Source organism: Rhinopithecus roxellana, chromosome 7 (assembly GCF_007565055.1).
Source record: "Rhinopithecus roxellana isolate Shanxi Qingling chromosome 7, ASM756505v1, whole genome shotgun sequence".
Taxonomy (NCBI): domain Eukaryota; kingdom Metazoa; phylum Chordata; class Mammalia; order Primates; family Cercopithecidae; genus Rhinopithecus; species Rhinopithecus roxellana.
In genome coordinates, this window is record NC_044555.1 from 118,304,565 (window position 1) to 118,330,395 (window position 25,831).

At 41.9% G+C, this 25,831-nt stretch overlaps 1 protein-coding gene across 4 annotated transcripts in view; it reads left to right on the forward strand.

Annotated features, from left to right (window-relative positions):
- XIAP (X-linked inhibitor of apoptosis) overlaps window positions 1-25,831 on the forward strand; it is a 52,398-nt gene that overhangs the window by 23,151 nt on the left and 3,416 nt on the right. For all 4 annotated transcript variants that reach the window (XM_010354596.2, XM_030934267.1, XM_030934266.1 and 1 more), the window contains 5 exons: window positions 3,161-4,069; window positions 6,459-6,558; window positions 9,452-9,530; window positions 11,244-11,286; window positions 19,805-20,005. In XM_010354596.2, coding sequence (XP_010352898.2) covers window positions 3,193-4,069; window positions 6,459-6,558; window positions 9,452-9,530; window positions 11,244-11,286; window positions 19,805-20,005 — 1,300 coding nt within the window. In that variant the 5' untranslated portion in view covers window positions 3,161-3,192. The remainder of the gene's footprint in view (window positions 1-3,160; window positions 4,070-6,458; window positions 6,559-9,451; window positions 9,531-11,243; window positions 11,287-19,804; window positions 20,006-25,831) is intronic.

Here is a 25,831-nt window from a genome sequence, read left to right on the forward strand (position 1 = left end):
TTTTTTTTTTTTTTTGAGACACTCGTTCTGTCACCCAGGCTGGAGTGCAGTGGCACGATCTCAGCTCACTGCAACCTCCACCTCCTGGGTTCAAGCAATTCTCCTGGCTCAGCCTCCCGAGTAGCTGCGATTACAGGAGTCCACCGCCATGCCTGGCTAATTTTCTTTGTTTGTTTCTTTTTTTTTTTTTTTAAGTAGAGGTAGGGTTTCTCCATGTTGGTCAGGCTGGTCTCGAACTTTTGACCTCAGGTGACCCACCCTCCTTGGCCCCCCAAAGTGCTGGGATTACAGGCGTGAGCCATTGCACCCGGCCTTTTTGTTTTGTTTTGTTTTTCTTTTTTTGAGATGGAGCCTCACTCTGTCGCCCAGGATGGAGTGCAGTGACATGATCTTGGCTCACTGCAACCTCCGCTGCCCGGGTTCAAGGGTTCTGTCTCAGCCTCCCGAGTAGCTGGGATTACAGGTACCTGCCACCACGCCTGGCTAATTTTTGTATTTTTAGTAGAGATAGGGGTTTCACCATGTTGGCCAGGCTGGTCTCAAACTCCTGACCTCAAGTTATCCGGCTGCCTTGGCCTCCCAAAGTGCTGAGATTATAGGCATGAGTCACCGCACCCGGCCTATGCACCAGATATTTTTAAAAAACCAGATGTAAGACTTTACACTTACCCCTATTAAATGTTATCTCATTAGCCTATCAGGTAGCTTTGGTTTTTTACTTTTATGTTTTTTTTTTTTTTTTTTTTTTTTTTTTGAGACAAGAGTTTCGCTCTTGTTGCCCAGGCTGGAGTACAATGGTGCGATCTCTGCTCACTGCAACCTCCGCCTCCTGGGTTCAAGTGATTCTCCTGCCTCAGCCTCCCAAGTAGCTGGGATTACAGGCATGTGCCACCACGCCTGGCTAATTTTGTGTTTTTAGTAGAGACAGGGTTTCACCATGTTGGTCTAGCTGGTCTCGAACTCCCGACCTCAGGTGATTTGCCCACCTTGGCTTCCCAAAGTGCTGGGATTACAGGCGTGAGCCACCATGACCGGCTGGTTTTTTTCTTAAGACTAGTCAAGTGCAGAGTGAGAAGAGGGAAAAGAGTAGAACAAGGGGTTTGATCAGCCTTGGTTTCTTTGAATCTTGATTTTTGTCATTCAGTTTATTATGCTGATTCAACAAAGGGCCTTGAAGCTAATGTTGGAATGTTTTCAGACATCTAGGAGATGATAATTCATCAAAAGTCATGGAGACTATTCCAAAAGTTTTATGCAGATATAACTCAGCTGTTGAGGTATGAGTTAATACCACTATAAGTTGACATGGCCAGGAAAGACTGAAGTCCATTGCCAGCTTGCTTTGTGTTGAACATTACTCCAAAAGAGATTAAATTCTAAGACATATTGTGTCAACATAAAGGCAAAAGAGCTGGCTAATTCTTCTCAAGAAATCAATGGCTCGACCTATTGGCTCATGCCTATAATCCCAGCATTTTGGGAGGCCGAGGTGGGGGATCACCTGAGGTCGGGAGTTCAAGACCAACTTGACCAACCTGGAGAAACCCCGTCTCTGCTAAAAAATACAAAATTAGCTGGGCATGGTGGTGCATGTCTGTAATCCCAGCTACTTGAGAGGTTGAGGCAGGAGAATCGCTTGAACCCAGGAGGCAGAGGTTGCAGTGAGCAAGATCACGCCATTGCACTCCAGCCGGGGCAACAAGAGCAAAACTCCATCTCAAAAAAAAAAAAAAAAAATCAATTAATGCACATATAATATAGAGACAGAGTCCTTGTTACCATTATTTTGCCTTTGACAAGTTTATATTGAGCACGTTATCAGGCGATGCGGGAGATTCTGGAGAACCAGGTTTGCCTCATAGCTAGGGTTACCATATGCTCTAGTTTGCCTGGGGCAACCCCAATTTATGCCGGTTGTCCCAGTGTGATTATTGCTAGTGTGATTTTTCAGTTTGAGAAGTGTCCAGGTTTGGAAGATAAATTGTCTTGCTATCCTTCTCATAACCTAATGGGTTCCCTTTAGTATTTAATCTGGGTTAAAATTACACAGCTGTGATTTGGCAGCTATAATAAGACTGCAACAATACTTACCTTCCATTTGAACAGATTGTTACTTGACCAAGGGGAAGTTTTTTTTTTTTTTTTTTGAGACGGAGTCTCGCTCTGCCGCCCAGAATGGAGTGCAGTGTTGGGATCTCGGCTCACTGCAAGCTCGGCCTCCTGGGTTCACGCCATTCTCCTGCCTCAGCCTCCCCAGCAGCTGGGACTACAGGCGCCCACAACCACGCCCGGCTAATTTTTTGTATTTTTAGGTGAGACGGGGTTTCACCCTGTTAGCCAGGATGGTCTCAATCTCCTGACCTTGTGATCCACCCGCCTCAGCCTCCCAAAGTGCTGGGATTACAGGCGTGAGCCACTGCGCCTGGCTACCAAGGGCAGTTAATAGCAAAAGTAACTGCAGGGTACATGTATGTCATGGGCAAAAAAAAACAGCAATTAAGGTTTGCAGGTATTTAGAGTTTCTCCTGAACCACTCTCTAGAGGGCAGTGTTACGTATATATCTGTAATTATCCAGTTACAACAAAAAAAGGGATCTGGTTCATGCATGAAAATCAGAAATATTTCATACTCTTAAAGAACACATTGGAACCAATATTATGATTGAAACATATTTTGCTAAGCAAAGAAATATTAAAAATTAATTCATTAACATTCTGAACATTTTTTAATTTGTAAAAACTGAACTTTGATGCCTTGAATATATAATGATTCATTATAACAATTATGCACAGACTTTAATAATCTGCATATTTTATGCTTCTTTCATGTTTTTCCTAATTAATGATTTGACATGGTTAATAATTGTAATATATTCTGCATCACAGTTTACATATTTATGTAAAATAAGCATTTAAAAATTTTAGTTTTATTCTGCCTGCTTAAATACTACTTTCCTCAGAAAGAGAAAACAAAAATGCTAGATTTTACTTTATGACTTGAATGATGTAATGTTAAACCCTAGTATTTAGAATTAGAATGTTTCTTAGCAGTTGTGTAGTTATTTTTATGTCATAAGTGATAATTTGTTAGCTCCTATAACAAAAGTCTATTGCTTGTGTTTCACGTTTTGGATTTCCTAATATAATGTTCTCTTTTTAGAAAAGGTGGACAAGTCCTATTTTCAAGAGAAGATGACTTTTAACAGTTTTGAAGGATCTAAAACTTGTGTACCTGCAGACATCAATAAGGAAGAAGAATTTGTAGAAGAGTTTAATAGATTAAAAACTTTTGCAGATTTTCCAAGTAGTAGTCCTGTTTCAGCATCAACACTGGCACGAGCAGGGTTTCTTTATACTGGTGAAGGAGATACCGTGCGGTGCTTTAGTTGTCATGCAGCTGTAGATAGATGGCAATATGGAGACTCAGCAGTTGGAAGACACAGGAAAGTATCCCCAAATTGCAGATTTATCAATGGCTTTTATTTTGAAAATAGTGCCACACAGTCTACAAATTCTGGTATCCAGAATGGTCAGTACAAAGTCGAAAACTATCTGGGAAGCAGAAATCATTTTGCCTTAGACAGGCCATCTGAGACACATGCAGACTATCTTTTGAGAACTGGGCAGGTTGTAGATATATCAGACACCATATACCCAAGGAACCCTGCCATGTATAGTGAAGAAGCTAGATTAAAGTCCTTTCAGAACTGGCCAGACTATGCTCACCTAACCCCAAGAGAGTTAGCAAGTGCTGGACTCTACTACACAGGTATTGGTGACCAAGTGCAGTGCTTTTGTTGTGGTGGAAAACTGAAAAATTGGGAACCTTGTGATCGTGCCTGGTCAGAACACAGGCGACACTTTCCTAATTGCTTCTTTGTTTTGGGCCGGAATCTTAATATTCGAAGTGAATCTGATGCTGTGAGTTCTGATAGGAATTTCCCAAATTCAACAAATCTTCCAAGAAATCCATCCATGGCAGATTATGAAGCACGGATCATTACTTTTGGGACATGGATATACTCAGTTAACAAGGAGCAGCTTGCAAGAGCTGGATTTTATGCTTTAGGTAAACTTTATTATAAAACCAATAAATAGCTTCCCAACTTTTCCAGGGCTCGTAAAAAGTAAATAGATGCCCTTAGCCCCCTGAACTGGTAAATATTTAGGTATAACTTGGCATGATTATATATATATATATCCGTATTATTCTGTGAACTCTTATGTTGAACCTGTAATGTAACTACTGAATTTATGTGAAAAAGACTACCATATTACGAGTCATGCTTCTCTTTGTGTAATTGTTTTTAGGAAGTAGATAACTTGCAAAAGATGGTAGCATCCCCAATAGCAAAATGGGTCTAATAGTAATATTAACCATCATTTATTGAGCACTTACTGTAAGTAAATACATATACCTCATGCATTTTCTCTAAACTTCACAATAACTTTTTTTTGTTTTTTTTTTTTGAGACGGAGTTTCGCTCTTGTTGTCAAGGCTGGAGTGCAATGGCGAGATTTAGGCTCGCTGCAACCTCTGCCTCCTGGGTTCAAGCGATTCTCCTGCCTCAGCCTCCTGAGTGACTGGGATTACAGGCATGTGCTACCACGCCCAGCTCATTTTGTATTTTTTTTTTTTTTTTTTTTTTGAGACAGAGTCTTGCTCTGTCGCCCGGGCTGGAGTGCAGTGGCCGGATCTCAGCTCACTGCAAGCTCCGCCTCCCGGGTTCACGCCATTCTCCTGCCTCAGCCTCCCGAGTAGCTGGGACTACAGGCGCCCGCCAGGTCGCCCGGCTAGTTTTTTTGTATTTTTAGTAGAGATGGGGTTTCACCGTGTTAGCCAGGATGGTCTTGATCTCCTGACCTTGTGATCCGCCCGTCTCGGCCTCCCAAAGTGCTGGGATTACAGGCTTGAGCCACCGCGCCCGGCCTCTCATTTTGTATTTTTAGTAGAGACAGGGTTTATCCCTGTTGGTCAAGCTGGTCTCAAACTCCTGACCTCAGGTGATCCACCTGCCTTGGCCTCCCAAAGTGCTGGGATTACAGGTGCATGCGCCACGCCTGGCTAATTTTTGTACTTTTAGTAGAGACGGGGTTTCACCATGGCCAGGCTGGTCTCGAACTCCTGACCTTGTGATCCACCCACCTTGGCCTCCCAAAGTGCTGGGATTACAGGCATGAACCACTGCGCTCGGCCATATGAGTGCTTTCAAATGGACTGTGGTAGACCTGTCAGGAAGGGCCGTTGGAGTGATTGCTTCTAAAGATATTTTTTTAAATTATACCATTATATATTTGACCCATTTATGTTAAGATTGAATAATGCCTATACAGTATTGGTTATTTCAAAAGATTTTATTTATGTACCATCGTATAGTAATCTTGAAGGTTTGTTTAGTGTCATGTTGCTATAAACTTAGATAAACTTGTCTCATAATTTCATTATGTAGAACTTTAATGTTACTAATACTTGGAACATAACTTTAGTTTTAAAGTTTCACAGTTTGAAACAGTAAGTACAATATTGGTGGCCCAAATAACATACTAAAAAGACAGTATGGCTGGGCTCGGTGGCTCACGCCTGTAATCCCAGCACTTTGGGAGGCTGAGGTGGGTGGATCACCTGAGGTCAGGAGTTCAAGACCAGCCTGGCCAACATGGCGAAACCCTGTCTCTACTAAAAATACAAAAATTACCTGGACGTGGTGGCACATGCCTGTAATCCCAGCTACTCGGGAGGCTGAGGCAGGAGAATCACTTGAACCCAGGAGGCAGAGGTTGCAGTGAGCTGAGATCAAGCCATTGCACTCCCGCCTGGGCAACAAGAGTAAAACTCCATCTCAGAAAAAAAATAGTAGTAATAATAAAATAAATAAATGAAAATAAAGTATGCCAGGCGCAGTGGCTCATGCCTGTAATCCCAGCACTTTGGGAGGCCGAGGCGGGAGGATCACTTGAGGTCAGGAGTTCAAGATCAGGCTGGCCAACATGGTGAAACCCCATCTCTACCAAAGATATAAAAAATTAGCTGGGTATGGTGGCGCATGCCTGTAATCCCAGCTACTTGAGAGGTTGAGGCAGGAGAATTGCTTGAACTTGGGAGGCAAAGGTTGCAGTGAGCCAAGACTGAGCCATTGCACTCCAGTCTGGGGAACAGAGCAAGACTCAGTCTCAAAAAAAAAAAAATAATAACAATTTTAGTTTTTAACATAAAACTTGGGCAGGTTTATTTTTGTCTTCTGTAAAAAATACCTCAGATTGAATCAGTGAATTTAGTGTGTATTTCTTCCTCAAAGGATAAAGATCATATCTGTTACTTAGATGTGAATTTGAATGTCTTGTTTTAAGCTGCGAGATTTTCATGTTTTTCAGATGTGCTTAATTTTTAGGTGTTAAATGAATATTTTTGTGTAAGCTTCTAATTGCACAAATACATATATTCCTGTGTGTTTTCGTAGGTGAAGGTGATAAAGTAAAGTGCTTTCACTGTGGAGGAGGGCTAACTGATTGGAAGCCCAGTGAAGACCCTTGGGAGCAACATGCTAAATGGTATCCAGGGTAAGATATTTAATTGTTCATTGTACAGGCAAGTTGGATAGCATGCAGTGGGAGACTTGAATTACTTTTTACCTCAACTATTTTTGCCTTCACTATGGCTTGAAATTCATGCTAGGTTTATAAAAATGAGGAAGGTTTATAAGCCTTCTCTGATGACCAAAACATTCGCTATTTATGTGTCATATCTATGACATTCAGAATATCCCATTTCTTTTTTTTTTTTTTTTTTTTTTAGCACAGAGTTTCATTCTCTTGTCTAGGCTGGAGTGCAGTGGTGCAATCTTGGCTCACTGCAAGCTCCGCCTCCCAGGTTCAAGCGATTTTTGTGCCTCAGCCTCCTGAGTAGCTGGAATTACAGGCACCCACCACTGCCACCATGCCTGGCTAATTTTTTTTTTTTTTTTGATATGGAGTCTCACTCTGTTGCCAGGCTGGAGTTGCAGTGGTGCGATCTTGGCTCACTGCAACCTCCGCCTCCCGGGTTCAAGCGATTCTCCTGCCTCAGCCTCCCGAGTAGCTGGGACTACAGGTAAGTGCCACCATGCCCAGCTAATTTTTTGTATTTTTAGTAGAGACAGGGCTTCACCATGTTGGCCAGGATGGTCTTGATCTCCTGACCTTGTGATCCGCCCACCTTGGCCTCCCAAAGTGCTGGGATTCTGGCTAATTTTTGTATTTTTTAGTAAAGACAGGGTATCACCATGTTGGCCAGACTGGTCTTGAACTCCTGACCTCAGATGATTGGCCTACCTTGGCCTCCCAAAGTGCTGGGATTACAGATGTGAGCCACTGTGCCTGGCCTCTAGATTATCCCATTTCTTTTTCTTTTTTTTTTTTTTTGAAACAAGAGTTTTGCTCTTGTCGCCCAGGCTGGAGTGCAATGGTGCTATCTCAGCTCACTGCAGTCTCTGCCTCCTGGGTTCAAGTGATTCTCCCGCCTCAGCCTCCCAAGTAGCTGGGATTACAGGTGCCCACCACCACGGCCAGCTAATTTTTTGTATTTTTAGTAGAGACGGGGTTTCACCATGTTGGTCAGGCTGGTTTTGAACTTCCAACCTCAGGTTATCCACCCGCCTCAGCCTCTCAAAGTGCTGGGATTACGAGCATGAGCCACCGTGCTTGGCCTCTAGATTATCCAATTTTTAAATACAAATTAGAAAATGTGTGCTTTTTTATTGTTGGAAGTAGGCTCTTTTATGATCAGCATGAGAGCCCATATTGCCAAGGAGATTCCTTAAGAAGTCATCATACCCCTAGGAAATATTAGTGTATCTCATTATCTCTATAACATACAATTGTTCACATTTTAAGATCTCTGATTGGGGTGTGGTGGCTCGTGCCTGTAATCCCAGCACTTTGGGAGGATGAGGTGGGTGGATTGCTGGAGCCCAAGAGTTTGAGACCAGCCTGGGCAACATAGTGAGACCCTGTCTCTACAAAAAATACAAAAAACAATTAGCCAGTCATGGTGGCACACACTTGTAGTTCCAGTTACTCATGAGACTGAGGTAAGAGGATCACTTGAGCTGGGGAGGCAGAGGTTGTAGTGAGCTGACGCCACTGCACTCCAGCCTGGGCAACAGAGTGAGACCCTGTCTCAAAAAAAAAAAAACACCGAAAACAAACAAAAAAACCCGCCGGGCATGGTGGCTTACACCTGTAATCCCAGCACTTTGGGAGGCCAAGGTGGGTGGATCACCTGAGGTTGGGAGTTTGAGACCAGCCTGAACAACATGGAGAAACCCTGTCTCTACTAAAAATACAAAATTAGCCAAGCGTGGTAGCGCATGCCTGTAATCCCACGTATTCGGGAGGCAGAGGTTGCAGTGAGCCGAGATCGTGCCATTGCACTCCAGCCTGGGCAACAAGAGTGAAGCTCCATCTCAAAAAAATAAAAAAAACCCAAACTTCAGAGCGATCATTTGAAAAGAAATCTTAGCGTTAAACAGCTTTAAAAAGAAATATTGAAAAGCCTAAAGAATTCCTTTTAAATGGGCAATTGGTTAATTCTTATTTTTTTGAGACGGAGTCTCGCTCTGCCCCCAGGCTGGAGTGCAGTGGCGCGATCTCGGCTCACTGCAAGCTCTGCCTCCCGGGTTCTCGCCATTCTCCTGCCTCAGCCTCCTGTTGCTGGGACTATAGGCGCCCGCCGCTACGCCCGACTAATTTTTTTTGTAGTTTTAGTAGAGATGGGGTTTCACTGGGTTAGCCAGGATGGTCTCGATCTCCTGACCTCGTGATCCGCCCACCTCGGCCTCCCAAAGTGCTGGGATTACAGGCGTGAGCCACCGCGCCCGGCCCCGGTTAATTCTTTAAATAAAACCTGTTAAGATGGGCATGGTGGCTCATGCCTACAATCCCAGCACTTTGGGAGACTGGGGCAGGCAGATCACTTGAGGTGAGGGGTTTGAGACCAGCCTGGCCAATATGGTGAAACCCTGTCTCTACTGAAAATACAAAAATTAGCTGGGCGTAGTGGTGCATGCCTGTAATCCCAGCTACTCAGGAGGCTAAGGCAGGAGAATCGCTTGAACCTGGGAGGCGGATGTTGCAGTGAGCCAAGATGGTGCAACTGCACTCCAACCTGGGTGACAGAGTGAGACTCTGTCTCAAAAACAAAAACAAAAAAAAGGCAAGGTGCTAATTTAATAACTTGTTTTAGAAAGTTCTCAAGTTGATATTTTTTGCTCTACTAACAGCATAGGTAGCATAACAAAGGGAACTTTTTTAACCTTAAAATGACAGTGGAATAGGGAATTGGGTAACATTTTACTTTGTGGCTCCTTAGAAGTACTGAAAAGCAAGTTAATAGAATTAATGTGATGGAGATTATATCTTTGCTTGTACTTCACTAATTTATCAGCTACTAAAGTTTAACCTTTTAATTGTTTAGGTGTAAATATCTGTTAGAACAGAAGGGACAAGAATATATAAACAATATTCATTTAACCCATTCACTTGAGGAGTGTCTGGTAAGTCTCATTATATAATTTATATTTTCAAATTTATATTTCAAATTATATTTTCATTATGTAATTTATATTATATCATTTGTTTATAGTTATTCATGCAAAATTCTCAGTATAGTATTATAAATCAATATATGTATACATTACATGAAAACACAAATTTTAAGTTAAAAACAAAATAATAAATGTATGATGGGCTTTAAGAGTGAGAGCTAGCCAGGCACAGTGTTTCACACCTGTAATTCCAACATTTTGAGAGGCCAAGGCGAGAGGATCACTTGAGCCCAAGAGTTTGAGATCAGCCTAGAAAACATAGTGAGACCCTGTCTCTACAAAAAATTTTAAAAACCAGTTAGCCAGACTTGTGGTACATGCCTGTAGTCCCAGCTACTCGGGAGGCTGAGGCAGGAGGATCGCTTGAGCCCAAAAGGTCAGAGGATTCAGTGAGCCATATTCATTCCACTGTACTCCAGCCTGAGTGAGAAAGGGAAAGTCTCTCTCTTAAAAAAAAAAAAAAAAAAAAGAGAGAGAGAGAGCCTAAAAAGTGTTTCTTATTCTTTACCTGAAGTAAATTTGTGAAAAGAGAATCAGAATGAACTGTTTCTATCACTGTAGGCAAAAATGGGCTTGAAGAACTAAAATACTAAAAGTCCCTTAGCCTTCTGAAATTAGATCTTTGTATAATGTGCTTTGTACTCAAAAGTAGTTTTAAACTTTTTGCAGACAATATTTAAAATCTTAAAAATAGGCCGGGCGCGGTGGCTCAAGCCTGTAATCCCAGCACTTTGGGAGGCCGAGACGGGCGGATCACGAGGTCAGGAGATCAAGACCATCCTGGCTAACATGGTGAAACCCCGTCTCTACTAAAAATACAAAAAACTAGCCGGGCGACCTGGCGGGTGCCTGTAGTCCCAGCTACTCGGGAGGCTGAGGCAGGAGAATGGCGTGAACCCGGGAGGCGGAGCTTGCAGTGAGCTGAGATCCGGCCACTGCACTCCAGCCTGGGCGACAGAGCGAGACTCCATCTCAAAAAAAAAAAAAAAAATGTTAAAAATATATCTAAATTGATAGGATGGGTGCTGGGTGCAGTGGCTCCCACCTGTAATCCCAGCACTTTGGGAGGCTGAGGTGGATGAATCACCTGAGGTCAGGAGTTCGAGACCAGCTTGGCCAACATGATGAAACCCCATCTCTACTAAAACTACAAAAAATTAGCCAGGCACAATGGCGCGTGCCTGTAATCTCAGCTACTGGGGAGACTGAGGCAGGAGAATTGCTTGAACCTGGGAGGCTGAGGTTACAGTGAGCTGAGATCGTGCCACTGTACTCCAGCCTGGGCAACAAGAGTGACACTCCGTCTGAAAAATTAAAAATAAATAAATAAATTGACAGGATGAACTGAGGTGGCCAAGGCATCAGTAATAGGTGGAAAGAACCCTGGACTAAAATGGGAGACTAGAGTTCCCCCAATGACTCTACCCTGAAGTCATTCGTTCTCCCTGGGCCTCAGCTTCTTGTTTGTAAAATGAAGGGATTAGATTAGATATCTTATAACTTCCTTCTAGCTCCATCAGGCTATGCCTCTTGTGAATATTCATATATTGAATTGAAATAAAGCCAATTTATTTTAAATTTATGATTAATTTAACTTTTCAAATGGAAATGATTGCCTCTACCAAAAATAATTCTAACTTACAATTCCTATTTCTGTTACAGGTAAGAACTACTGAGAAAACACCATCACTAACTAGAAGAATTGGTAAATATGCTTGTTAAATTAACTATCCTTTTAATTTAACTGCCAATTTATCATACTTGTTATTTATGGGGTGGAAAGATAAGCATGTTCTTCCAAGGTCACCATGATATATTTGTTTGAGATGACGTTACTATAAATTTGAGAATTTAGGCGGTTGGGCGTGGTGGCTCACGCCTGTAATCCCAGCACTTTGGGAGGCCGAGGTAGGCGAATCACAACGTCAGGAGATCAAGACCATCCTGGCTAACATGGTGAAACTCCGTCTCTACTAAAAATTTTTTTAAAAAATTAGCTGGATGTAGTGGCGCACACCTGTAGTCCCAGGTACTTGGGAGGCTGAGGCAGGAGAATTGCTTGAACCCGGGAGGTGGAGGTTGCAGTGAGCCAAGATCGTGCCACTGCACTCAAGCCTGGCAACAGAGCGAGATTCCGTCTCAAAAAACAAAAACAAAAGCAAAAAATAATTTAATGAAGTACTTGTAAATTGCAGTCAGAGGCTGGGTGCAGTGGCTGACACCTGTAATCCCAGCACTTTGGGAGGCCGAGGAGTTCAAGACCATCCTAGCCAACATGGCGAAACCCTAAAAATACAAAAATTAGCCGGGCGTGATAGTGTGCGCCTGTAGTCCCAGCTACTCGAAAGGCTGAGGCAGGATAATCGCTTGAACCTGGGTGGTGGAGGTTGCAGTCAGCTGAGATCATGCCAGTACACTCTAGCCTGGGCAACAGGGCAAGACTCCATCTCAAAAAGAAAAGAAAAAAAATCAGTCAGACGTGTCTGTATTAAAAATGTTAGTAGGCCATCAGATAGTTTTTCCAAGTTCAGGAGGAACACTGATAGGCTACCTTATTGCCATTTCTGCTAAAATCACAAGAGAAAGGATGAAGTGTCTTTTTGTACCTAGGGTTCCTTAAGTAAGCCAGAATTATTTCACTTTTCTACTGGTGTGCCATTACCATGATAAGCCCTAACCCACCTGCTTCTTTATCCCATACTGTCATTGTACCTTCCCCAGCTTCTTCACAGAGGTGTAAGATTTGCTTTGTTTACCTCCTGTTACCTCATGGAGAAGCAGAGGTTTTAAAACTCAAAAAGTGGGCAGAGAAAGATATTATGCTAAGCAAGGAAGATAATTGTTACCCCCACTTTTCAGATGAAGAAACAGAGTTGGAGAGGTTAAGTGACTTGCGCACAGTCACATTACAAATCATTAGTGGAACTAGGACAGCGAGCAAGGTCTTCTGAATCCTACATCACACTGCAGATCTCATTTTCAACTTCGGCATCATATTTCAAAAGTAGTAGAAAGTTTAATTTAGAGTATGTCTAGTGATTCCCCACTTCCTAAATTGGTAGCGTCATCTAAGTATCTTAAGAATTACAAGAGGCTGAGTGCGGTGGCTCACGCCTGTAATCCCAGCACTTTGGGAGGCTGAGGCAGGTGGATCACCTGAGGTCAGGAGTTCGAGACCAGACTGACCAACATGGCAAAACTCCATCTCTACTAAAAATACAAAGTTAGCCGGGCTTGGTGGTGCATGCCTGTACTTGGGAGGCTGAAGCAGGAGAATCGCTTGAATCCAGGAGGTTGTGGTTGCAGTTAGCCGAGATCGCACCATTGCACTCCAGCCTGGGCAACAAGAGCGAAAACTCCATCTCAAAAAAAAAAAGAATAGAATTATAAGGCAAGACAGTAATGTATAGGTATTCATAAGTATTCTTGAGAGGGAGAGCTAGTTTAATATTATTTGATATGGGTTTTGTAATGGGCATAAACAATACAACCTAAGAAATCATTTAGTCTAGCCTATATTGTTAAAGTTGCTAAGAAACAAAGATACCATAGCACTTTCTTTTTTTTTTTTTTTTTTTTTTTCTTTTGAGACGTAGTCTCACTGTATTGCCTGGACTAGAGTGCAGTGGCTATTCATAGGCATGGTCACAGCTCACTGCAGCCTCAAACTCCTGGGCTCAAGTCATCCTCCTGTCTCAGCCTCCTGAGTAGCTAGAACTACAGATGTGTGCCACCACATCCAGCTTCTATAACATTTCTTGGTAATATTCTATGGTATTTAATCATTGTTACGATGCATATTAATCTTTTTATGACTGATGAGACTCTGGTTTAGGGTTAACGTTTTAAAATTGAAATATAATTCACATATAAATTTCATCCTATAAAGTGTACAATTTAGGTTTTTTTTAGTATATTCACAAAGTTGGGCAACCATTACTACTCTTTTTGTTATATATAAAAAAATTCAGCTGGGTGCGGTGGCTCACGCTTCTAATCCCAGCACTTTGGGAGGCCGAGGTGGGCAGATCACTTGAGGTCAGGAGTTCAAGACCAGCCTGGCCAACATGGTGAAACTCCATCTCTACTAAAAATACAAAATTAGCTGAGTATGGTGCTGCACACCTGTAATCCCAGCTACTCAGGAGTCTGAGGCAGGAGAATTGCTTGAACCTGGGAGGCAGAGGGTTGCAGTGAGCCGAGACCACGCCATTGCACTCCAGCCTGGGCAAAAAGGAGCAAAACTCTGCCTCAAGAAAAAGAAAAATACAAAAATTACTGGGGCGTGGTGGCACACACCTGTAGTCCCACCTACTCGGGAGGCTGAGGCATAAAAATTGCTTGAACCTGGGAGGCGGAGGTTTCTGTGAGCTGAGATCGTGCTACTGCACTCCAGCCTGGGTGATGGACCGAGATTCTATCTCAAAAATAAGTAAATAAATAAATAAAACATAAATTCAGCTCCATGACTGCTCCTGCAGAGCAGGGCTCCTCCCTACGCAGTGAGTGGCATTACTACCATTTAATTGTAGAACACTGTCATTACCCCAACAAGAAACTCCATACTCACCCATCAACAGTCATTCTCCATTGCCCACCCTATCCCTAGGCCAAGGCAACCAGTAATCTACTTTCTGTCTCTATGGTTTTGCCTATTCTGGACATTTAATATAAATGGAATAATGTGATATGTGTCTTCAAGGTGCATCCATGTTGTAGCATATATGAGTATTTCATTCTTTTTTATTGTAGAAAAAGAGTCCATTATATAAATAATACCACATTTTGTTTATCCATTTCTCAGTTGACATTTGGCTTGTTTCTACTTTTTGACTATTATGAATGATGGTTCTACGAACATTTGTGTATAAAAGTTTTTGTATAGACATGTTGTATACCCAATTCTCTTGGGTATATATCCAGGGATGGAATTGCTGGGTCATGTGGTTATTCTATATTTAACCTTTTGATAAACTACCAGACAGATTTCCAAAGTGACTGCACCCTTTGACATTCCTACCAGTAGTGTATGAGGATTTCATTTTCTCTGCATTCATTATCTGTCTTATTTATCACAGCCATTCTAGTGGATGTGACATGGTATCTCATTGTGGTTTTGTTTTGCATTTCCCTGATGATTAATGATATTGAACATCTTTTCATGTGCTTATTGGCCATTTGTAAATCTTTGTAGAAATGTCTGTTCATCTCCTTTGACTTTTTTTTTTTTTTTTTTTTGAGATGGAGTCTTGCTCTGTTGCCTAGGCTGGAGTGCAGTGGTACGACCTCGGCTTACTGCAACCTCTGCCTCCTGGGTTTAAGCGATCCTCCTGCCTCAGCCTCCCTAGTAGCTGGGATTACAGGTGCTCACCACCACACCAGGCTAATTTTTGCATTTTTAGTAGGGACGAGGTTTTGCCATGTTAGCCAGGCTGGTCTTGAACTCCTGACCTCAGGTGATCCACCCACCTTGGCCTCCCAAAGTGCTGGGATTACAGGTGTGAGCCACCGTGCCTGGCCCATTTTTTATTTTATTTTTTCTTTTTTTTTTTGAGACAGGGTCTTGCTCAGTCACCCAGGCTGGAGTACAGTAGTACAGTCACGCTCACTGTGGCCTCGACTTCCCTGGCTCAAGCAATTCTGCTGCCTCAGTCTTCTGCGTAGCTGGGACTACGGGTGTGCACCACCACACCCAGTTAATTTTTGTATTTTTTATAGAGAGAAGGTTTCGCCATTGTTGGCCTGGCTGGTCTCAAACTCCTGGAATTAAATAATCTGCCTCCCTTGGCCTCCCAAAGTGCTGGGATTACAGGTGTGATCCACTGTGCCCAGCCTTGATCATTTTTTATTTGGGTTGTCCTTCTTTTTCTACTGAACAGTCTAGGGGGATGGGTTATCGTTTTGTTATTGAGTTAAAAGAGATCATTATATATTACAGTTCTTTTTTTTTTGGCCTCTTTTACTTTCTAAATGAAGATTATAGTTATTTATATATATAAGTCTCTGTCAGATTTATGATTTGCAAGTATTTTCTCCCATTCTGTGAGTTTCCTTTTTTTTTTTTTTTTCCCAAGATGGAGTCTTGCTCTGTTGCCCAGTCTGGAGTGCAGTGGTGCGATCTCTGTTCACTGCAACCTCCGCCTCCTGGGCTCAAGCAATTCTGCCTCACCCTCCCGAGTAGCTGGGATTACAGGTGTGCACCACCACGGCTGGCTAATTTTTGTTGTTGTTTTTTTAGTGGAGATGGGGTTTCACCATGTTGGCCAGGCTGGTCTCAAACTCCTGACCTCATGATCCACCCACCTCAGCCTCCCAGAGTGCTGGAATTACAGGCGTGAGCCACTGCACCTGGCCATCTTTTTCACTTTCTTGTTGGCGTTCTTTGAAGCATAAACGTCTTTAATTTTTTTTTTTTTTTTTTTTTGAGACGGAGTTTTGCTCTTGTTGTCCAGGCTAGAGTGCAATGGCACAATCTTGGCTTACCGCAACCTCTGCCTCCTAGGTTGAAGCAATTCTCCTGCCTTAGCCTCCTGAGTAGCTGGGATTACAGGTGTGCACCACCATGCCCGGCTAATTTTGTGTTTTTAGTAGAGACAGGATTTCTCCATGTTGAGGCTGATCTCGAACTCCTGACCTCAGGTGATCCACCTGCCTCGGCCTTCCAAAGTGCTGGGATTATAGGCGTGAGCTGCTACGCCCGGCCAAATGTTTTTAATTTTTATGAAATCCAATTTATCTGTTTTTTTGTGTGTGTTGCTCATGCTTTTAATGTCATATTTAAAAAACCATTGCCTAATCCAGGGTCACCAAAGTTTATACCTGTGTTTTCTTCTAAGAGTTTTATGGTGTTATATCTTACATTCTGGTCTTTGATCCATTTTGAGTTAATTTTTGTATATGGTATGAGGTAGGGGTCCATGTCCTTCCTTTTTGTTTTTAGCAAGTTGAGTTTGAGATACCTGCAGGACATTGAAGTAGGAGGATAATAAAACCTGTATAAATGAGAGTAAGATGGTGCTGGTAGGGGAAGTGTCTGGAAAGACCTTTTTTTTTTCTCTTTTGAGACGGAGTCTCGCTCTATCACCCAGGCTGGAGTGCAGTGGCGCGATCTTGGCTCACTGCAACCTCCGCCTCCCAGGTTCAAGCGATTCTCCTGCATCAGCCTCCCGAGCAGCTGGGACTACAGGCACATGCTACTGCACCCAGCTAATTTTTGTATTTTTAGTAGAGACAGGGTTTTTTTTGCCATGTTGGCCAGGCTGATCTTGAACTCCTGACCTCAGGTGATCCACCCACCTCGGCCTCCCAAGGTGCTGGGATTACAGGCATGAGCCACTGCGCCTGGCTGGAAAGACCATTTTTAAGAAGGGTGGATGAGGGATTGGAAGGGAACCACCAACATCTCATTAGATGGGCACAAGTAAAGGAGTAACAAAACAAACTGAAAATAAAAACAGGTCAAAGATAGAAGCAGGAAAGAGCAATGTATAGTTGCCCTCTGGACATTTCTACCTAGAATGCATCTCTAAAAACCACTCAGACTGAATCCAATCCTGCATTTTTTTCTCCTGTATTGGTTAATGGTACCACAGTTCACAAGGTTGCCCACTAATTTATGTGTTCCTAAGCTCTTTGCTCTCTGTAATCCTTTTACATTTAATTAATCATCAAATTTGATGGATTCCACCTTTTTAATGTTGCTTCAGACTTTCCCACTTACTCTGCTGTAGTTCAGGCCCTTCCTTGTTTTTCATGTGGACAGTTGTAGTAGTCTCCTAACTGGTCTTTTGTCTATATTATAACCTCCCAACAGAGGTTTTCTTTTTTTTTCTTTTTTTTTTTTTTTTTTAAGATGGAGTCTTGCTCGATCGCCCAGGCTAGAGTGCAGTGGCACGATCTCGGCTCACTGCAACCTCTGCCTCCCAGGTTCACGCTGTTCTCCTGCCTCAGCCTTCCGAGTAGCCGGGACTACAGGCGCCCGCCACTATGCTTGGCTAATTTTTTTTGTATTTTTAGTAGAGACGGGGTTTCACTGTGTTAGAATGGTCTCGATCTCCTGACCTTGTGAACCGCCCGCCTCGGCCTCCCAAAGTGCTGGGATTACAAGTGTGAGCCACCATGCCTGGCCCAGAGTTTTTTTTTTTTTTTTATCAAAACACACATCTTAAGTTACTTTCCTACCATAAAAATATATTTTGTTATTTACTATATATGTTCTTTATACTTGAATCTCTATATCTCTTCCTTTCCAGCCTCCTCTATTTATTTACTTATTTATTTATTTAGATAGCGTCTCGCTCTGTCGCCAAGGCTGGAGTGCCGTGGTGCAGTCTTGGCTTACTGCAGCCTTCGCCTCCCAGGCTCACAGTATCTTCCAGTCTTAGCCTCCAGAGTAGCTGGGACCACAGGCATGTGCTGCCACACCCAGCTGATTTTTGTATTTTTTGCAGAGACAGGGTTTTGAACTCCTAGGCTCAAGCGATATGCCCATCTTAGCCTCCCAAAATGCTGGGACTACAGATGTGAGCCACCATGCCCAGTCTTATGTTTTATTTTTATTTTTTAATAGAGACAGGGTCACACTTTGTTGACCAGGGTGGTTTCAAACAGCAGGCCTCAAAGAATCCCCCTGTCTTGGCCTCCCCAAAGTGCTGGGATTACAGGTATGAGCCACTGCACCCGGCCTCCTCTCTTTCAAAAAAACATTTATTGAGCTATAATATACATGTAGCCAGGTGTGGTGGCTCACGCCTGTAATTCCAGCACTTTGGGCGGTCAAGGAGGGTAGATCACAAGGTCAGGAATTTGAGACCAGCCTGGCCAATATGGTGAAACCCCGTCTCTACTAAAAATACAAAAAAGCCGGGTGTGGTGGTGCATGTCTGTGATCCCAGCTACTCGAGAGGCTGAGGCAGGAGAATTGCTTGAACCTGGGAGGCAGAGGTTGCAGTGAGCCGAGATCACACCATTACACTCTGGCCTGGGTGACACAGCGAGACTCTGTCTCAAAAAAAAAATATATATATATATGTATGTGTGTGTGTATATACATATATGTATATACACACACACATAAAGTGCTTAAAGTACCCTAATCATAAGTTTTCTACTTGATGAATTTTAACATATGTATGTTAAAATATATATTAAATAAAATATGTGTTAAATATATATTAAAATGTATCTGTTAAAAATATATATATTTATCTGTGTAACTATCCCCCAGATTAAGACATAGAACATTTCCACAACCCTAGAAAGCTCTTTCATGCTCCTTCCCCATCAGTACGCACCCCCAAGTTACATTCTGGCTTCTATTACCATAGATTAATTTTGTTTATTACCATAGATTAGTTTTGAAGTTCTTATAGATGGACTCATGCAGTAGGTACTCTTGTGTCATAATGATGAATTATGATTCTGGTTTGCTCGTTGTATCTGTGAGATTCATCCATATTGTCTGTGGCAATAGTTTTTTTTCTTGCTGTGTAGCTTATGAATATACCACACAATCTATTCACCTGATGATGGACATTTGAGTTGTTTCCAGTTTGGGGCTATTATAAATAACACTGCTATGAATATTCTTGTGCATATCTTTGGCAGAGATATACACTCATTTTTAATACCCAAGAGTGGAATTGATGAGTCAGAGGGTATAAGTGTCCTCTCTTAACACTTCCCTACACATGCTGTGTTCCTACTTTGAGTATCATAAAAACAGGTTTCCATTGACTTTCTTGCTTTATCCAGTCCTACCCGCTCTACTACAGAAATGAAGTTTGAGAGCTAGGAAATTGACACGTTCAAGGTTATAGACTGGGATTTCCCTGATTTCCCATCATTTTCCCCAAAGAATTGCTAGTGACTCAGTAACAACATCCACTCTTTAAGTACCTTAGGTTACTTGTTAAAGAGCACAGCTAGATTCAAAAAAGTTCAGATTTTTGAAGCACTTAACCTTTTTCTTGCCTGTTTTACCTTGCATTGTTTCAAACACTACAAAATACATACTCATTGCATTTACAATTAATTGTAAGATTCTGAAAGTGATTTTTCAGTGCCTGAATACTTCAAAAAGTAGCTTTGCTTTGCTGGTTTGTTTTTGTTCTTTTTCTTGCTGCTGAATTTTTTCATTTTAACTATATTTTGCTATTGAGTTGTGATAATGAAAATAATTGTTTAAATTCTATGTTCTTTTTCCTCACCAATTTTTATTTCAGATGATACCATCTTCCAAAATCCTATGGTACAAGAAGCTATACGAATGGGGTTCAGTTTCAAGGACATTAAGAAAATAATGGAGGAAAAAATTCAGATATCTGGGAGCAACTATAAATCACTTGAGGTTCTGGTTGCAGATCTAGTGAATGCTCAGAAAGAGAGTACGCAAGATGAGTCAAGTCAGACTTCATTACAGAAAGGTATGCATTGCTGTTTTTAAAAAGCAAGAAAGGGCCGGATGTGGTGGCTCACACCTGTAATCCCAGCTCTTTGGGAGGCTGGGGATATGGACATTTTTTAAACATAACCTTAATGCTGTGTGTTAGTCTGCTCAAGCTGCTATAATTAAATTCCATTGACTAGGTGTCTTAAACAACAGACTTATTTCTGACAGTTTTGGAGGCTCCAAAATCAAGGTGCTGGCCAATTTCATTATTGATGAGGGCCCTCTTCCTGCCTTGCAGATGGCTACCTTCTCACTGTGTCCTCACATGGCATGGGTTGGGGGTGGGTGGGACAAGATGGAGCAAGTACTCTGGTCTCTTTTCCTCTACTTTTAGGGACACTAATCCCATCATGGGGGTCTCATCTTCATGACCTCATGTGGAAAGACAGATAAATGAATATGGGTTATTTGATTTTTATATTATATACAGTAATATATATAAACTTCCCAAAGGCCTCATTTCCAAATATCATTACATTGATCATGGAAAAAAGATTAAAAATATGAATTCTACCAGCCTGGGCAACATAATGAAACTGTCTCTACAAAAAATACAAAAATTAGCTGGGCATGGTGGTGAGTGTCAGTAGTCCCAGCTACCTGGGAAGCTGAGTGGGGAAGATCACCTGAGCCAGGGAGATCAAGGCTGCAGTGAGCCATGATCATGCCACTGCACTTCAGCCTGGGCAACTGAGCGAGATCTTGTCTCAAAATATATATATCTCCTTTAAGGATGATGGACACTATAGTGCTTGCCAACAACATCGAAGGTTAAAGAAGAGGTTTCAAACTGAGTACACTTTTGGGTACTATACCTGTAATAGTTCTCTAAGCTCTTGACCATCCTCCCTCCAAAAAGATGAGAATTCTCCTACTGCTAAAAAACTTAAATGTTTACTTATTTTTGACACATTTAAAATCCTTGTGATCTTTAAGATATTTCAAGTGCTTTTGAAACATTATTCAGATAATTACATAAGTTATGAAACAGTATGAACATTAATGATATTTAAAATTATATTCATTGATGTAAGAATCAGTGGAAAGCTTCCAGTTTTTCCCTTATAGATGCATTCATTTAAAACTTACACAGGCTCCACTTATCTTGGTGGTGGTAAAATAAACCCTTTACTTGGTCATCTTTCTTTCTTTTTTTAATTTTTTTTATTATTTATTTATTTATTTATTTTTTTGAGACGGAGTTTCACTCTGTCGCCCAGGCTGGAATGCAGTGGCCGGATCTCAGCTCACTGCAAGCTCCGCCTCCCGGGTTTAGGCCATTCTCCTGCCTCAGCCTCTGGGTAGCTGGGACCACAGGCGCCCGCCACCGCGCCCGGCTAGTTTTTTGTATTTTTTTAGTAGAGACGGGGTTTCACCGTGTTAGCCAGGATGGTCTCGATCTCCTGACCTCATGATCCGCCCGTCTCGGCCTCCCAAAGTGCTGGGATTACAGGCTTGAGCCACCGCGCCCGGCCCCTTTTTTATTTTTTTTAAGACGGAGCCTCACTCTGTCGCCCAGGCTGGAGTGCAATGGCGCGATCTTGGCTCACTGCAACCTCCGCCTCCCTGGCTCAAGCAGTTCTCCTGCCTCACCCTTCCGAGTAGCTGGAATTACAGGCATGTGCCACCACGCCCGGCTAATTTTTTGTATCTTTAGTAAAGGCGGGGTTTCGCCAAGTTGGCCAGACTAGAATTTTTCTACTATAACAGAAATACAAGCAATTGTGTCATTTTTTTCCTGCATCTTAAACACGCGCTTAATTAAGTTTGGCCATAAGTTATTAGTTTTCAAACCTTAATGTATCTGCAGCAGAAGGATTTAGCAGGTTGTAATAGGAAGAGATCAAGGGACTGTGCATTAGGGAGAGTGTCTTTTCTCTATCTAACAGGAGTCAGTGGGCGCTCGTATTATCACTGAGACTACAAACTAGGATGGTGTGGGAAGGAGACCCTAAGGGTTGGAATTCATTTGAACTCTCCTCAGTCTCGCTATAATTGAGAGGCAAGTAATTGATACAGGCTCTCTACTCATGCTGGGACTGCTGCCTGTTTGTCTTCCCAAAAGCTGATGAGGAAAGACTGGCACTAAGAATCTTTTAATTTTATATAAAATAAGGATGGGGCTAACTGAAGTGAAGCAGGTGAAGGTTATTAGAGAAGATATAACATTGTCACTTACTGAGAAATCCTAGATTTAGTGCTGTCTTTTTTTCCCAATGGCTGTGTAACAGAGAATGCCCTAGTAAAATATCTTGTAGAAATAGTACCAAATCAGTATCTTTTTTTCTTCCTTTGAAAAAATTATGTAGTGTAAAATAAAGCCCTTTATTTAGTATACATACTAAAGTACTTATTTTAATCTTTATATATATTACTGTATATAATATAAAAATCAAATAACCCATATTCATTTATCTGTCTTTCCACATGAATCTGCTCTGATAGTAAAATGAATAACATCAGTTTATTCTAAAAGAGGCTTTAAATAATTACAAATATTAGCAAATAACATCAAAAGTTATCTAGCCTTTATTGCTCATGTGCCAGTAACCTTCTGACCTAGAAGAGGGCTTTGTGGGGAGGAGAAGGGGAAAGGCGCTGTAGGGAAGTATGTAGAATCCAGTAGTTACCTTTAAGCCAAGAGGGAAGTAATTGCCAATGGTAAACTACTGGCCTGAGGGGAAAAGATCTATGCCCAGAGTATCACCGTCTCAAGTTAATGGCTTTATACAAGGGTGAAATAATATAGAAAAAAAATGAGATGATATGGTATCACAAACAATCAGAACCAAAGGAACCTTAAAGATTATTTTACAACCTTTTTTTTTTTTTGAGATGGAGTTTTCACTCTTGTTGTCCAGGCTGGAATGCAGTGGTGCAGTCTCAGCTCACCACAACCTCCACCTCCCAGGTTCAAGCAATTCTCCTGCCTCAGCCTCCCGAGTAGCTGGGATTACAGGCATGTGCCACCACGGCCTGCTAATTTTGTATTTTTAGTAGAGATGGGGTTTATCCATGTTGGTGGACTAGTCTCCAACTTCCAACCTCAGGTGATCCTCCCGCCTTGGCCTCCTAAAGTGCTGGGATTACAGGCATGAACCACCGCACCCAGCCCATTTTATAACTTTTATGAACTTAGTGGGGAACCTGAAGTACAGATGGGCTATTGCCTAGGATCATGCCAATAGCTGGGAATAGAACTCAGATTTCCTGACTTCTGGTCCAGTGTTTTGGGGTTTGTTTCAGTTTTTTTTTTTTTTTTAGATTTTTAAAAATTGTGATAAAATACACATACAATTTACTATCTTAACCATTTTTAGTGTATGGTTCTGTAGTGTTAAGTACATTTACATTGTTGCACAGTCAACCTCTAGAATTCTTCATCTTGCAAAACCGAAACTCTACATCCATTAAACAGCCAGGCGTGGTGGCGCACGCCTGTAGTTCCAGCTGCTCGGGAGGCTGAGGCAAGAGGATTGCTTGAGACCAGAAGTTCAAGGCTGCAATGAGCCGTGATTGCACCATTGCTCTCCAGCCTGGGACACAGAGCAAGACCCCATCTTTAAATAATAATAATAATAATAATAATAAAAACATGTTCATTAAACAACTCCCCATTCCCTCTCTTCCCAACCCCTGGCAACTACCATTCTACTTTTTGTCTCTATAAATTTGACTACTCTAGGTGTCAGTATTGTTGTTTTTTTTGTTTGTTTTTAACTCGTTGTAGCATTGCATCTAAAAGTAATGTGGAAATTACTTGTTTTCCTTTTGATTTTTTGGGCATGAAATACACACTTCATTCTGACTTTTTTTGGTGTCAATGCTTTCGTATAATATAAATCAGCTTATAGTGCCATTTCTTTACTTATATTTTTTCCTCTGCCTTGAGTACCTTTTCTCTGTCTGTATACCTAGTCCCATTCCCCACTCTATCCCCAACTCCCTGAATCTACTTTGTGAACTCATGTTTCAAGGTTCAGCTCAGAAGTCACTTCTTTCAAGTTTTCTCCCGCACCCACAGCAGAGTTAGGAGCTCCTTCTTATCTACTCCTGGTGCTGGTTGAGTTTTGTTTTGTTTTGTTTTGTTTTTCTTGAGACAGGGTCTTGCTCTGTCGCCCAGGCTGGAGTGCAGTGGCATGATCTTGGCTCACTGCAACCTCCGTCTCTCAGCTTCAAGCAATTTCTCCTGCCTCAGCCTCCCAAGTAGCTGGGATTACAGGCATGCATCACCACACCCAGCTAATTTTTTGTATGTGCGTTTTTAGTAGAGACGGGGTTTCACCATGTTGGCCAGGCTGGTCTTGAACTCCGGACCTCAAATGATCTGCCCATTTCAGCCTCCCAAAGTGCTAGGATTACAGGTGAGAGCCACCACACCTGGCTGAGCTTTTTGCTTTTTACACTATTTTGAAACTGGTTTCTGCCCTGCCCATTAGACCAGGCTTCTTGAGGGTTAAGTGCTTTATCTTCTTATCTCTGATGCATTCCATGGTTGAGCCTATAGTTTTTATTATGCCCAAGAGGGTACTTTTTAAGAAGAAAGAGATTAAACAATCCTTTCCTTTACCCCCTAGCCAGAGAAACCTTTCTGAAACATAGATGTGATCACATCTGTCTCTAGTTTAAAATCCTTCACTGGCTCCCAGGGCCCTTGGGATCAAGTCCAAACTCCTTTTTGTGGCTTGCCTAATCTTTCATGATCAGGCACCCTTTTGTAGCCTCATCTCATGCTGTTTTCTCAAATTCTGTGCCCAAGCTTTGCCTGTGCACTTGTAGGCCATGTTCTCTCTCCTTGGAGCTTGCTTATGCCATTTCCTTTGCCTAAAACACTTTTCTCCCATTGCCCTTATCCCCCAAGGCCACCTTCTCCTAGTAAACTCCTAATTCATTCTTTAGTACCCAGTTTTAGGTATAATTTCCTCCAGGAGGCCTTCATTTATGCATGCATGCGCACACATGCACACACACCCTTCCTGTGCTCTTCATAACACATTGTAATTACCTTTGTCATCATACCATTTATACTTTCCTGTTTACTTGTCTATGAACTATTGGGGGCTTGAGGTTTATGTATTTGTTAATTGTATCCCTAGTAGAACCTAGTTAAGTGTCCAGTAGGTATTTCTTGAATAAACTATTGTTTTCCAAACATGTTTTCAGAATAGTGTTCAACAGGATATTAAAAGGATGCCATGAAAAAGGAAACCCATAGTAAAACAGGGGAATGTGTTGTACATTTCTAAGAGGGAATATAGACTATACTGTCCTATATTATACTGTACTGCCCTGTCATGGATGACAGTGGTTCTCAAATGCCGGTGTGCCCAACCCCAGAAATTTTAGGTTCTGTGAATGGAGCCCAGAAATCCGTTGTTTAAAAATGCCCCAGGTTATTCTCATGTGAGGCCGTATTTGGAAACTGCTGGTACATAATGATTATAAAGATGTTAAAATAAATAGTTGTGGTTATAAAGATATAGTTAAAATATGTAATGCATTTGGAATAGTGCCTAGCACATACTATTTATGCAATATTACTGTTAACTGCTGCTGCTGTTGTCATTATTGTTGTATGTGACCATGAAACACATTTTTTTTGTGGCATATGTATTCACATTTCACAAAACTATTTTGGGAAAGGCTGAATTAAGCAAGTACTTCAGTGCTACCTATATGCTGATGACATCCAGATCTCTATCTCTAGCCCTGACTTATCCTGACCTCAAGATTGGACTCTTCAGTTACCTACTGGTTATTTTTATATGGGTCCCAAACCTGTACCTCCTTTTATATTTCT